The sequence below is a fragment of the Chrysemys picta genome, chromosome 10 (assembly GCF_011386835.1).
Source record: "Chrysemys picta bellii isolate R12L10 chromosome 10, ASM1138683v2, whole genome shotgun sequence".
Classification (NCBI taxonomy): domain Eukaryota; kingdom Metazoa; phylum Chordata; order Testudines; family Emydidae; genus Chrysemys; species Chrysemys picta.
The window spans coordinates 71,923,903-71,939,586 of NC_088800.1; the positions used below are offsets into that span (position 1 = coordinate 71,923,903).

Below are 15,684 nucleotides of genomic sequence, written 5' to 3' on the forward strand. Positions count from 1 at the left end.
TGCTTTAATCACTTGACTGCATACCCTGACCATCATTACGGTGTGAATTTTTTCCTCCTGTAGATACTTAAAAGAGCTATACAAGAAGTTCCTCTGTCCTCATTCAGTGTCATTCAGTTCGCTTTGCGTTCAGAGCATGTTGCACCAGACCTTGTTGCTGAAGTTTGTGAAAAGGTAACAAAGCTATATCTTAGAATATTCTTTAAAGCTGAGCTTGGAGAGGGACCCAGCACTTTTCAGATTCTTTGTTTTGTAAAATCCCTGCATTAACTTGTATTCCTATAGATGAGAATCCAGCTAGCTGACATGCTGACTGTCTATGTGGGTCCATTTGATAAAGACTTTTGCCTGAAGTCTTTAAGGAGAGAATTTAAGAAGTGTGGTCCTATCCAATCACTTACTGTGCTCACTGAAACACACCAGGTGAATAGCAGAGAGAATCCTTTTAACTATGTTAACTTGCTGACATACAAAGTCACTGTTTAGTTTTACTAAGAGATGTGGCTCAGTGGAGGGGTGGAGATGGTACAACTTAAACACTGATTAGTCTGCTTGTTTGGCAGTGTGGTCAGCACCACCAAGAACTCATTGTGGAAAAGCTATTGTAAACAGCCAGTATGGTTTAACTCCACCTTTGTTGTGCTACTAGCTCAAACAGTGGTCTTTCAAAGAAACTGTACCATAAGAGTCCAGGATACTGGGGTGATGGAAATTCTCTCTCCTTAGTGGAGGGAAGAGCATTAAGGCCCTTAATGGCAAAACAATGGGTTGTGAGTTAAGTTAAAGCAATGAAAAATCCTATTTAATGCTGTGTCTTTAATGTATTACATATAGCATATAAAAGGCTTCTTAGGATATCTTCCAACAACCTGTTAAACACTTATTTGTGAAAGGAGAGGGATACTGTAATTGAAGACTCAGCTTAATATTCTTCCTTTTAAAAGCCCCACATCTGTATCCAGTATGAAGTATTAGAAGCTGCTCAACTTGCTATGGAAAGTCTGAATGGAGCTGATGTTGCAGGGTCCTATATTAAGGTATATAAGCATGTGCTAAAAGTCTGAATTATATTCAACGTAGGACTACATTAAAATATGGACATGAAATATTTTTTATAGCCTCTTTCATCAGAGGATCTCAAAGAACATTACCAGCATTAATGAACTAGGCCTCACAACACCTGTAAAGTTTACAGAAGTAATTAAAACCATTTTACAGATGGAAAGATTTGGTTATAGAAAGGTTGTGACTTCCCCCAGATCATACAGCAAGTCAATGTAAGAACCAGGAATCCTGGCTCCCAGTCTTACGTTCTGAATGTAAACCCTCCTTAGGGTTCAAGTTGCTAGATGCCTTCAATGACTGTATTAGTTAAGGTTGCCATGGCACCCTGGTCTCAATCTTGCTATGTCTCGATCTGGTCATCTATCAAAATGGTATATAGTCAGTAATTCTTTGTACTAGATTCTTACCATCTAATTATAAGTGATGCATTTAAGATTATCTGCCCATCATGGGGTCCACTCACTGCTAAGGATGACGCCTCCGGGCTGCTCTGGGGGATTAGCTCCTTCCAGATGCTATGTGCTGCTTTGGTGGTTGCTCAACCTGTCTCCGCAACATTAGCTGCTCCTTCTTCATAATGTGGACCTCTGGCAAGGTCACTATGCATGTTTCCCCCTTCTGGGGTATCAAAATCTTCAGCACAAACTGTCCCAGGCAGTATGTTCTCCACTGCCTGGTCTGTGCCACTTCCCCAGTGACTGGTAGGGGGACCTAGGCTCACTTTCTATTCTGGATTCCAGTCCCAGGGCCCTCTCATCAGCAGCCAAGATCTACCCTAACCCATAGCCTTTCCTACCTTTCTATGGCTCTCTCCCCTTCTCCAGCCCAAACTCCCTCCTCCCAGGGAGTAACTGTGCACTACCCTCTATAGTGCCAAACATCCCCCCCCTTCTCCCAGGGGTTGACTGTATTCTACTTCTCTGCAGCTCTTGGGCTTTGTACAGGCCTTTCTGTTCCCATCCAGCTGAGCCTCATCTAATTAATCCCTGCTACCTGGCTGCTCCTCCAGGTGCAGCCTGGGGAGTTAATTGGCTCAGCTAGCCACCTTAACCCCTCCAGGTGGATGTACATAACCCAAGGAATGTTTAGAGAGGTGCAGATGCACTCATTTTCTTTAGACAAACTTGTTTGTCAGACTTCTGGGGAAAAATGTAATTTGTAAATAGAAGGTAGAATTCGTGAGACCCATAGTCCCTAAAACAGTTCAGACTGGCACATTACATGTATTTCCATTTGATACGCCCAGGTTCAGAGACCCATCACTGTGATGATGCTAGACTGTGACATGCTGATAAAAGAGCTAGAAATGGATATTGAAAACGAAGGTGTGATTTATGTGGCGGGGCTGAAGAAAACCCTAACTGAGACAGACTTGCAAGAGAAATTCAGTCATTTGAAAAACCTGCAAGCTCTTTTCTGGCCTAGGGATCTCAAAAGTGGGAAGCACAGAAATTACTGTTTCCTGAGTAAGTAAATGTCACACACAACACCCAATAGGCCTAATTTTGCAGACACTCCTCACCTGGGTCTCCTATTGAAGTTAGTGGAGACTATACTCCCTGTAGCTCAGAGTAAGGTGACACTATGCATTGCCATTGGATCATTTCTAGCCAGCTGCCTAATCCCTGTCACCCATGTAGCTACATTTTGCTTTAAATTTACAGGAGTTTTTAAAAAATTAATACTACTTTAGATATTAATAGCTCCTGCATCTAGGGGAGTTCCGAAGTGCTTCACAAACTATATACCCACTCCAGCACTGAAATTCCTTGGGGGGGGGGGGGGGGGGAAGATGGCTGCCATGCAGCTTGCAATCTGACAAGTGCCATGGCTTGTTTGTCAGGAACTCAGTTTATGGTCTTATTTAAAAAGACATCCAGCCAGTAAGCTGTGTAGAATTCAGCTGCCCTACCCAGGGATGGCTGAAACGCTGAACAAACTCCACTGGAATTTGGATCTGTGGCTCTACAGAGTTCGATGCTTAGATTGAAGCAGAAGACGATGCTCCCCTTGTGAGACTGTGCTACAACAGTGACTCTAGGCCTAGTCTCCCATAGGCCACAGCTTTGCCCTCTGGGTGCTGAGAATGTGAGAACTACGACTACTGACCTAGGGTACTTGTGTTTTTGTTTTGTTTTTTCTTTTAAGAGTTTCAAACCTCAGAAAGTGCCTTAGAGGCTCTTCAAGATATAAACAGGCAAGGAGCTGAAGGCAGCCGACTGCAAAGTAGGAAAGCTCTCACTCCTAGCCACCTCCACCGATGGATTTGTCATATGGACCGTAATGATGGGAAGCCTAGTCAGCTGGCACATCACATCCTACAAGTGAAAAAGGAACAACTATCTGCCTCTGTGAGTTAAATACCTTTGTCATAGTAAACCATAAGGCAAGGCAGAGTGGAATGAATACAGCTCTGGGAGCTGGGAAACCAGACTTTCCAATCATAGGTCAGACACTGACCTTCTAGGGCTTTGAATAAAATTTTTAACTTCAGATTCCTGTCTATAGAATGGGTTTACCTTATTCTGGGGGCAGAGGGGTGATTAAGAATGAATTAATGTTTGTAAAGCAGCTTGAAGATGGAATGTGTTAGACAATTTCAAAAGACCAGTGCAACTGGTTTCAGTAAAATACAATGCTACACAGAAATCCGAGACCTACATTTTTCAAAAGCAAAAAGACCTGGTGTTAAAATAAAATATATGGGGAGAAACATGAAAAAGAGGGGGTCACATGCAATGGGGATGGCTGTTAATAAAGCGTATAGATTGATGGGGATCTCCATGGTTGAGTACCTCAAAGGAAAGAACACATAATCTTTACTGGATAAAATTACAAATTAGTTTGCAACAGTCCTGTGATTCCCTGCAGCTCCCCAGTCACCAAGCTTCAACTCCAGCCTGGAGAGACCACCTAGGAATGACAAGATAAGGTACCAACCATCTATCCATGGCCATTCAGACCCTGATCACAGAGACTGCCAACAAAAGATTGCTAGTTTTCATGTTGTACATTCACATCCAGTAGGAACTGTAGTGAGTCCAACTGCTTTTAAGGCAGCAGTCAAACTTGGATTGCTGATGAAACCTAGGACAATAGGATCTAATACTAGTACCATTTTGTTCCTGTTCTACCCAGGAGCAAGACCTAAGGAAAAAGCTGAAGAAGTTAGACCGCAATATCAAAAAGCTTTATAGAAGTCTGGAGAATAATACACTTTGTGTCATTCTGTTGCCAGGTGTGAACAGGTAATATTTACAAATAGTTTTCGAAGTGGCCAGAGAACAATGTATTGCCAAGCAAGTTAGTATTTCCTGCATTACAATGAAATTTAACACTGGACATGGGGGGTGAAAGGGATTCTTCATAGAATCATAGCTTGTAAGGCCAGAAGGGACTATGAGGATCATCTAGTTTGACTTCTTGTATAACATGCATGCTAAATAAAATTTTATCCAGTAAATACTGCATCAGGCCTATAACTTCTAGTTGAGCCAGAGCATTGAAATCAATTGTGATATGATGGAGGCTCAGATTAGGCCTCCATACCTCAATTTGCTAAACTGCCAAGGAAATTCTTCTCATTTTCATTTGTCACTCTTCACTTGCCTTCCTGTCTTTGATAAAGGTTCTTCCCACACCCCCTCCTATTTTAAATGAATGTAGTTTCATGCCCTCCGATCTTGCTAGTAATGAGTTTCAAGCACTCACATAAAGGGGCAGGTTGGCACCTCTGGAAACTGTAGTCCTGCATTTATACATATAACAGCTACAGCCCAGGCAGCAGGTGTGCGCACTTCCTTATACATTCCTTACTTATATGCTTCATCTTTGACTTGGGACCACATCTAGTGAGAAGAGGAGGGTGATAAATTGTTCTCCTTAACCACTCTGGATAGGACAAGAAGCAACTTAAATTGCAGCAAGGAAGATTTAGGTCAGAGTAGACATTAGGAAAAACGTACTAGTTAAGCACTGGAACAAATTACCTAGGGAGGCTGTGGAATCTCCATCACTGGAGACAAACTCCTGTCAGGGATGGTTTAGATAAAATGTAGTCCTGCCTCAGAGAAGGGGACTGGACTAGATGACATAATAAGGTCCCTTCCAGTACATTTCTATGATTTTATAACCAGTGTATTCTTCCTAAGCCATTGAATATCCATCGAGTGGTAACGGGACTTACTGGACTTGAAAGGCTCCATGTATTCTCAAAGCCAGTTTTTTGGATGCTGTTAGATGATGGATTTTTCAGCATTCTAAACAGGCTATGTAATTTCAAACTACTTAGAATGGTAACTTGATATTATGAATTAGAAAAATTCAAGTGCATTCCAACTTCACTTTTGTTAGCCAGAGACCTTGTCCTTGGCTATGTACTTATTTCAGTTAAATCTTCCCTCTACTCCAGAGCTAATTCGTCATCCCCCTATTCCATTCAGATAGAGATTGGACCATTTTGTTCAGTTATATTCTTGGCTTTCATTCATCTTCAATAGAAAAGGCATGATTATTTCATGGAGATCCAGAGAACATTTAATATTTACCTTTCTTGTATAAGAAAAAAGGGCATACGGAGAAATTAAATGGGTCAGAGGCTTCTCTGAATTAGCTCTTGCCTGTCTGACCATGCGTGCTCTTTACCATCTGTGAAAGGGGTTTTGAAAGTAAAGAGATCGGTGTGCTGTCAATGAGGTGTTTGCACCATCTTCCATACCAAACAGAGCTGTCCCTGAAGGTTATTCTCTGCCAGAGCGAGACTGGGACAAATACATACTTGGGTTTAACTTGGACTTCAGATGAATGAATTTAGATCAGGGCTGCACATAGTTGCAGCCTAAGGTACTTTTATGGCCCCATCACCACAGTATCTGAGTGTCTGACAATCTTTATCTTCACATCACCACGGGGAGGATTATCTCCATTTTACAGATAGAGAGACCAAGTGACTTGCCTGAGGTCCCACAGGAACTCTGGGGGGAGCAAGGAGTTGAAGCCCCTGTCTCCCAAATTCTAAGATCGTGCTCTAACCCCTGAATATCCTCACTTGCCTGAGCATCTTATGCAGCCCATGGATTGCAGTTCTGCTGGTGTTTGCTGGCTCCACTGACACTTAATACAGGGTAAAAGAACATATTACAACAGTATCAAAAAGTTACTCTTGCTTCTGTTGACTCTGGTTACTTGAGTCAGGATGGATCACATGGGTCCTGTTGACATTGCTGCTCTATCTCGCGTAGTCTGTTGATTCTAATCAGGTTCTTAACCAGAAGCACAGATGCAATTTACTTCAGTCCATCCAAATTTGGTATGGCCCTTTGCTCAAGTCAGGACTAGGTGGGCATTAAGCTAAGTGGCTTACCCTGTCGTATAAATTTACTAATAATATATTGGTTGTTCATTCAGCTACACGGTAACAGTAAGGAGGCTGGCTAGCACCAATGATACCTTCTTTTAGTTTAGAAGCTCGGTTTATTGCGTGCAGATATCCTGCATCACCTTGCTGTAACATCAGGAGTTATTTTTCAATTGCTTATCAGCCACTTTGTGTACTAAATAGACTGGTTTGGCTGTTCAGAGCTCCAGCAAGGGATTCACAGTGCAGTCTTTCTTTCAACCTGCTACAGCAGTTGGTATATGCAGTCTAGCGCAAGTGTATTTTTTGCTAAGCTCCACCTGGAAGACTGCCTTACCTAATCAGCCCTGGGGGAAGCCTGAACTCTGGGATAAGCTGCTGTAGGCTTTTTTGAATTCTCTTCTCTGTCCTTTGAACATAAGCCCTGGGTGTAGAATCATGTTTGAAGGGGGTTTTATGGGTATATGCATTTTGTGGCAGATAAACTTGAGATTGTAGAGAGCAGCTGTGAATTAATTGCTGTATTTTCCCCTACATGTGATTTGCCAATGAAGACCTCATCTTTTTTCCCCAATTACTCATCAGAGCTCAAGTGGAAGAGTGTAGAAAAGGGCTCTTTGTGCATGGCCCCCCTGAGAAACCCACTATAGAATCCAGACACGAGTTTGGATTCACTCTCCCTGTCACATTTCCCCTCGTAACCCTGCACATAACAGTAGTCTCACCACTTCCAAACTGTTGGTTCCTGCTGGGTCCCATGCACAGCGAAGGGGGAGGCAACGAGTGGGCCTGAACAAAGGTGCCTGCTGCAAGGATCAGACCCATTGGCAGAACAGGCTGTGGGAGGTAGCTGCACCAGCAGGGACCAAATGGCAGCCTTAGACCATGACACTCAGTGTATCCCCTGGCTCAGGAGAATGGAGTCACTGTCCAGTCTTGGGAGAAGTTTCCTCTCATACCAAGAAACAAGGAGTATTGACCCTCCTGTGGCTTTCCCACCTAAGGGAGAAGCTAGTTCCAGATACATTTTATTGTTATAATGAATACACTCTAGCTTTTCTTGGGTAAATCTGCCTACCTCCCTACAAGACCATAGCCTAGTTCTTCAGCCTCTTGAAGCTGGATGGTGTCACCATGATGAATGTTGATTAGCTGCTAACTTACTGCAACTGACCATTTGCTCTGAAGAATGGAAGTAACAGATTTCTCTTCTTTATATTGCAGTGTTTATGGATCATTCTCTGGCCTTGGTCTGATGGGAATAAAGGAAGAAAGCAGGAGTAGTGCCTGTTAGACTGCCAGGTTTTAGAAAAGTCTTAAGGTTTTTTTTTTTAATTAATTCTATACCCCAAGAACAAGAGGCTCTGCCAATGTACTTTTTTAACATTTAAAAATAAAAACAATTCAAAACTGTTAGTGCAGCAACCCCTTCTTCTATTAACACTTCTAGATTTGGTGCTTTTGGCTGGCTAGTAGCCAGCTCAATGCTTAGGGAGCTGTGTGTGTGTGCAGATACTGCCAAGGCAAAACCGGTAAGCTGGGCTGGTCAATTTTTCGAGAAGCTGGATGGTCCCTATCTCGAGGGGGTTTAAGTCTGTAAAGGGCTTGAAAGGATACTCGTCAGCTGGGCTGTTTTCACTTGGCCGATCCTCGACAGACACACTATGCAAAATTAACGGACATCTGTCCCCCAAAAAAGCTTCTTTGAGGTTGCAGGAGCTCTACACCGGTGTTGTGGAGCCTGCTGGAAATTGGGCCTCAATTAACATTTCATGTAAAGTCTATTATAGATGGTGTGTTATGCTTTTCAGTGTCAATGAAGTAGCTGTGCACTTCATAGAAAAGCACTTTACTTTGCCCTGGGGAAGATGGAATTGTGATTCACATCTTGGGCCAATTCCACTTTTTTTCCTCATAAGAGGAAAAATTACAACTCAAGCTGCAGCAAGAGCAAAGAAAAAGTACCTAACAGGTGAAATTCACATAGGCATAATGATGAGGTTGCACGGGGTATAAGATAGGAAACCAGGACCCCACACCTACATAAAGAGGTAAAGAGCAGTAGAATTCCCTAGGCAGGAGGAGCAGCCTTGTAACCTTTTGGGTTAGGCCTAGTTTTGGAGGTAGGTTTCACAGCCGAGAGCAGAGGATGTTGGTGTCTTTAGCAGGATACAAATAATTTGCCTCATCCCCTGCCCCCCATCAGGGCTTACTTTATGTCCTCACAGGTTAACTAGTTGCTGCTAACTGTTAGTAAATCAGGATCCCCAAAAAACTAAACAAGCTCTCATTTGATAGTGAGACAGTAATGCTCCAGTTGAGAAAAAGGAACATTTTTTCCTGTAAGAGAAAGCAGTTCTAGAAAGAGAATTAATCAGAATGAATTATCTCGCAGTCCTGAGAAGAGGCATTCAGTTGTAAAGCAATGATTAAGGACAGGCCAAAATAATCAGTGGAGATATTAGAACATCCCCCACCACATCCCACTCACCATTTTTCCACAGGATAAAGGAATTCAAGTTACTCATCTGGTGAGTTACACTCTGCCTTGATCCATCCGAGGAAGTTCCGAACAAAAACAATGAATGGAGCCATTGTCTATGCTAAGAGGGATAAAAAAAGCAAGATTCCCACTGTCCATTAAGCAGCTTAGTCCCCTTCTGGATATGCAGTGCTTTTACTGGTGGAACTCCTGTGGGTCAGCTGAAAGCATTCATACCTTAGAACTATAAATGAAGATACCTGGAATGTCAGACATACAGACAGGATTTGTTGAAGGAAAGAAAGAGCAGTAGCCTAAAGGGGAAGCAATACTGAATGTGACCAAGGTATCAAATAAACAGCAACGAGTTTAATTACGACAAAGACTGTACTGTCCTCAGTCTCTATTGCAAAGCTCTCACTAATGTCAGTGGGAGATCTGCTGTGGATTGAAGGGACTATGAACTCCTGAAATATATCCCAGCCTAAGGACTATAACTGAACATGGAATGCATCCCTCCCCTCCAAATGAGTTGGAGCCCCAGGCTGCCAACACTACACATCTAGATGAGTTATAGCAGGGCAGCGGCAGCAAGAGAATCAGATGGCTAGAACTGGCTCCCTGCCTGGGATCCCATCCCCCACTCCAAGCAGACCTGGGCCCAGCTTCTCTGCTGCATCATATTTTAATATAGGAGGGGAAGAAGATGCTAGGTGACCAATCTATGAACGACTGATCCAGCTCCCACTGAGGTCAATAGCAAGATTCTGACTTCAACGGGAGTTGGACTGAACTCTGGAAGTAGAGGCCCCACTGATGGCTGGCTGTACCCAGCACACCACCTTGCTTCGGTGTATGTCGACGCTGCAGCTAGGATAGTGCTTCCTAGCACAGGTAGACATATACACATTAGCTCTCCTCCAGCCGGTGCACGAAAAGTAGTGTGGCCACAGTGAACGAGCAGCCGCTCAGACTAGCTGCCCGAATACAAACTGGCCCAACCCATTTGGTACGTACTCCAGCAGCTAGCCTGAGCCCCTATCGGTCCCACTGCGGCCTCACTGAGGTTTTAGCTCTGCTCGAGCTAGCGTGCTAACGCATGGTCTTGCTACTTGCGCTGGAAAGTGCCCTCCCAGCTGCAGTGTGGACATAGCCTTTGATTCCTGCACTGCAAAGGAAAAGGCTTGTTTCCCCATCATGCGATTAAATGAAGCAGTCACTGCATTGCAAGCAGTGAAGACCACGTTTAGTTGGTAAACATCCAGGATCCTGTTTGAAAAGTTATGGAGATGACAAATAATGCTGGCAACAATCCTATTTATAATCATTAAAAAATAATTAAAGTTTCCCCTTTTAATTGAAAATTTATGTAAAAAGGACTTCAGCTTTAAATAAGACATTTGTACAAAGCTTTAACACAAAACAGTGAACACCAACCAAAATGTGCATTATGTAAACACCAAAATGTTCATTTGTTCAGTAATGCACCGAACAATGCTGCAAATTCCCTTTCCAGTGGATTGAATTTCTGTAGCTATCCCCCCCACAAATCTTACTGGAATACAGGAAATCCAGAAGCTTTGAAACATTTACAGAGCTCAGTAGTCAAAATACATTGTGACTAAAGGATTTTTTAAGGGATAGTTTAAATACAGAAATATTTTTACAATCTCACAGGTAAATGAAAGGCAGATCAGATTAGAAAAAAGCACCAAAATATTTAATATACATCTGGCACAAAGTCTACAAGAAGTCGGTAATGGACAAACCAATCCCTTGCTTTTTAGAGAGAGGAAAAACCAGATTGCATTTAATGCTCTTATTTAGTAAGGGACACAGCTTAAAAAACAAATCACACCCAAGACTCCGATAACCAAATAGAATCTCTTAGTTTGTTTGCTTTGTGCTTTTGACAGCACTTTGTAGAGCACATTCACTGTTTCCACTCTGTGGGACTTTCACACAGTAACAACTGGTGAGAAAAAGTGTAACCGTAAAACCACAAATATTGGCAAGGGGACTCAAAGCAGCAGGTATAGTACCTGGAACTAATATTATAAAAAGTTTCAAATTGGCTCTATCCCTTTAAAAAAAAAGGAACAGGATGCACCCCAACCAATTTCAAGCATTGAAATTGCAGAGCACATCTGATACTGTTACATATATAAGAGAAAGCATGGTCCTGTAGACACCCGAAACATTAGTATTTTCCAACACTGAGAAGACTGTTGGAGGGGGTATTGGGCATCTTTTAGGTAAATCCAAAAGGCAAAACATGAATCCTATGACTACTCCCAGCTATGTAACTATGGTGGAGTGTTCTCCTCTGACAAGGTTTTTCTCTCTCCCTGCCCCCAGCTGGTTTTAAAGCAGGAATGCCGCTTAAGAGAATCAAGTGCACTGACTTGTTAAATAGATACTGGACAATATTAAACCAATTGTGTTCACATATGATTGAGTGAAAGCCACATGAAGTTGTCCAAAGCTGAACAGTTCTAGGTTAGCTTTAGTTATTTCTCTGGGGATATGTAAGCTACATAAAAATGATTCCTCCTGTCACGGGCAAATTGAGGCTAGGTCTATACTACGGGGGGGGGGGGGGGGGGTTGACCTAAGATACGCAACTTCAGCTACGCGAATAGCGTAGCTGAAGTTGCGTATTTTAGGTCGACTTACCTGGCTGTGAGGACGGCGGCGAGTTGACCACTGCTGCTCCCCCGTCAACTCCGCTTCCGCCTCTCGCTGCGGTGGAGTTCTGGAGTCGACGGCAGAGCGATCGGGGATCGATTTTATCGCGTCTACACTAGACGCGATTGATCGATCGCTACCCGCCGATCCGGCGGATAGTGAAGACATGCCCTAAGACTAAACCGGGCTCAGATCCATCCAAATATTAAGTGTTACAAGAACAAACCTTGCTCTCCTCAAACTATTTTACTCTCAGCAGTCCACTTTCTAGACAATATTCCTTGATCTTGCCCTCACACTCAGTGACTCACTGCTGCTACAGCCCCTCACGCCAGCCATCATGGATCCCAAATATCCAGCCTTAGGAGTCAATTCTGCAAGCTGCAGCAACTTCTCCAGGACCTGAATGGCCAGCAACAAGCAGGATTAGGTCCTTAATCTGCTCCTGCCTCCCTTTTTCCCTTTCATTCATCATCTGATCTTTAAAATATCCTTTAAAGAGCAAACACGCTTTTCAGATCACTGTTTACAGATACGCTAGAAACTGTAGCCTTAAAATATTAAGCACTATGCTGTAAAGTCCTCTAATGCTAGCACTGTATTCCCATAAGTGTAACAGCAGCCAGCCTTGAGCTCCGCTGGAATTTCATGCAGATCTGTCATTTCTGTCATGCATGACTTGTCCTGTTTAGTAAACCAGGGACAGCAAAACAAGTTTCACTGCTGGTTCTGCATAAATGGCAATATTCAAGTAAACATGTATTCCACAGCAGGTAACCTTCAGCTCCAAAAGTATAATTTAAGGAAAAAAAGTTATAGCATAAACAAAGACAAAATGCTTTTCTGCCGGTGTATAGAACTATCTCCAAATATCCAGAGGGGGCTTATTTGAAGAGAGTGCAACTATGCAAAGGTAGGAGTTTAAAAATTGTACAACCGCCAAAAAAACAGTTAGGCTTATATAAAACTAAAGACAGAAAGGTTAATTACTATACCAGAGAGGAACGGCTATAAATTCCATAGATCATTTAAGGCAAGCTGTTTGCAGAACTAGTCTGTTCAAGCCTGTTGCTTCAAAAATTCCCAATTTTTTATTTTATTTTGCTTCTGCACAGATAGTGCAGGAGGTCAAATGAATTACCTACTCACTAGCGGAAAAACCCACAACAGCTCTGAGTTTGGAAGAATGGTCTTACAGCTGCACCGGCTGCTGCGTCGCATATACATCAGGCTTAGACAGACAGTAATTTTGCTGTGCATTTTGAATGGGAGGGAAGAAGTGGCACGTGAAGACAACACCCAAACGGATTAAAAGAAAGCAAGAGTTAAACTAGCATGCCATCATCTCTAACAATTTAAGAACTTAGCTTTTCTTGAACATAAAGTTACACGTTGATCTTGAGAGGCAGGAGAGAATGGACACAGCTACTGAAGCTGAATTGGTCCAAACAAATGGAAGGTACAAAACTGATTAAAATGCTACACTTACAGCCTAACATGGAAGGAGGGCAATGAAACATACAAACATTTCTCATGGTACTTACTGCATTGGGTGGGTTCTTAACACATTCTAAGAAACAAATTGAATAGGCCACCCTGTTCACAATTAAGGAATGGCTTTTTGATCTCCAAGGGAAGGTCTGTTTGTTACTGATATACTCTAGCCCAAAGGGTGGGGGGAGGGGGAGGAAGAGGAACCCCCAACACCACAAGAGTGACTTTATATTTCTCCTACATTGTAGGATAGCTAACATCCCGAATGACCTAAACTTGTTCAGCAGTTTGACATGGTTCTGGGTGTTTTAGATACATGGGAATGGCCCATTATAAGATTCAATGAAGCTGCATGCACATTATTAGCCGTACTTTGAAGACTGCAATGAATTTAAGGAGACAGATAATATAATGAAGTAGATTAGTTATCCAGATATAAAATCTTGGAAGGAAAGAATGGTGACACTTAACCACTCAGTAAATCTAAGAACAGATCAACAACCAGGTATTACATGGTGAATGAATTAAAGCCTTCTTTCTTACAGTGTGATGTGTTTTATTGCAGTTATAGAGTGAAATTTGAATTCTGGATGCATATTGTCAATAGTTTGGAGAGAGAAAGATTATTACATACACGCATGTGTGCGTGCCTGACTATAACAAAATTAAGCAGACACCTAACTTTAAACATATACAGCAATTTAGAGTACATATTCTTCAGTATGTGTGTGTTTGGTCTTTTAATGAAATACTAAACTGAAGAATTTTTTTAAGACACTTTAGGTATCATCTGAGATTCATTTTTAAACATGAAGGGCTAAATTCTGCCCTCAGACATGCACACCTTTCCATGAAACTCAGCCCAAGAGTAGAGTCTGGTACCCAATTAACTAAGGCTCTCTGTGACATCATACTGTAGAACACACAGCTGCAAGACCTGGAAATTTACAAGGCTATGCCATGAATGAGAAGGATATAATTTCAGCTGCCAACCATGATATCAGAGCTGAAGTGACTTTAATCACCAGAGACTAGAGATGGAGTTTACTTGTTCAACACTGTTTCATAAATTGTTTATAAACTAAGAGGTTAGTTTTATTTATATTATATAAATAAAATGAAAGGGATATTCATATTGAGACCGTCTCATGTCAATACCAAGGACTATTCTCTTGGGGTTATATCCATTTCCCAGAACATGTGTGATAAGCTGAATTGTTTCTAGTTTTATTTTCCTGTGGTTTGCGTAGTAGAATTGCGCAATATTAAAGCTGTAATTTTCCATTTAGAATCACCTGCAGCAAATGGATTCACATATTCAACATCTAGTCTCATTTAATGTATTCTCAGTCACGTTTAACTACCATCCAATGTGCGTGATCTTGCAAAGGATCCTTTACTTGCGAGACTAGTCCTATTTGACCTCAATGGCAGTACTCACACGAATAAGGAGTTTGCAGGATGGAGCACCAATTAATCTGGGATACTAAATTTTAAAAGTGTTGTGAGCCACAATACTACATAGCTGTCTAACACTCAGTGTTTTCACATGAGTCACATTCTTTAGGTGTAGAAAGGAAGGCAATAAAATGACACGAAGCTTGGATATCAGACCATTTTCCCAGTAGATGACAAACTGTTGCAATGCATATCTACAGCTACTTACCCCAAGATGTAGCAGTTTCATTCACTACATCATCAAGTTTTAGCTATACTTCTTGAAACCATCAATTTTTTTGTGTTGCTGATTTTTAAAGAATCTCATCAGCATCATGCCCATTTATAATCCTTTGATCTACACTTTAAAGATTTTATATATATTTATAAAAAATGTGAATATATTTGGCCTATTCCGTGGAAGTTCACAGTTCAACCATTAAATGAGGACTTCTCAGAGGCTCCGGGATTAATAAAGAACATGTACAGAACTCCAAGCCCATGACCAATATAGTGAGCATTAAAAAGCAAGCTATATTTGATGTTTAGGATCATCAAAATATCAGGCAATCCAGAATAAGTACTGTGACTGTCTGACACTCACATTGTCGTGAAAAGTTGCACAACTCAAGCAAAGAACAGATTGTTAGACTTTGTAGTCCCTGGTTTGTATCAATTTTAAAATCACAAACTTGACTTTTTGTATTGTTTCTCTTCTGTAATCCAAAAGTGACATTTAGTATAGAATAAAAATAAATGGCTTTTTTTCAAGATAGATTTGGCTAGCATTATAAGTGTTTGGTATCCAATAGGCTGGAATGATTCCTGCTAGAGTAAATAACGATAGAACAGGGCTTTCTTTTTGTTACAACAGCATGGCACCAAGCCACCCAGGTTTGCATTTTTTTCAACCGGAATTTCCCCTCTTTCACACAACTACCGCCACCATCCTGCCTTGGCAAACCACCCTGAATTACACCTAATGGCTAACCCTTTGTGCTGTAGAATTTTCCTCTGTACCCCAATTCATATTCAGATCAGACCTTAAAAACACTCTTCAGTTTCTAGGCCATAATCCTTTGTAGCCATTACAGTCGATTAAGTAATGACTGTCACAATTTAGTACTTATGTGCATGCAATAAGTATACATTGAGCAACCAA

General features: G+C 41.7%; 1 protein-coding gene across 4 annotated transcripts in view; it reads left to right on the forward strand.

Annotated features, from left to right (window-relative positions):
• REXO5 (RNA exonuclease 5) overlaps window positions 1–7,837 on the forward strand; it is a 29,990-nt gene extending 22,153 nt beyond the window's left edge. For 3 of the 4 annotated variants that reach the window (XM_008164623.4, XM_065558948.1, XM_065558947.1), the window contains 7 exons: window positions 64–174; window positions 286–423; window positions 945–1,037; window positions 2,312–2,531; window positions 3,214–3,416; window positions 4,204–4,313; window positions 7,646–7,837. In XM_008164623.4, the coding sequence (XP_008162845.2) occupies window positions 64–174; window positions 286–423; window positions 945–1,037; window positions 2,312–2,531; window positions 3,214–3,416; window positions 4,204–4,313; window positions 7,646–7,715 (945 nt within the window). In that variant the 3' untranslated portion in view covers window positions 7,716–7,837. Of the gene's footprint in view, window positions 1–63; window positions 175–285; window positions 424–944; window positions 1,038–2,311; window positions 2,532–3,213; window positions 3,417–4,203; window positions 6,189–7,645 lie in introns of all 4 variants that reach the window. The other variant, XR_010590861.1, reaches the window with a different exon arrangement.
• The last annotated feature ends 7,847 nt before the right edge of the window (window positions 7,838–15,684 follow it).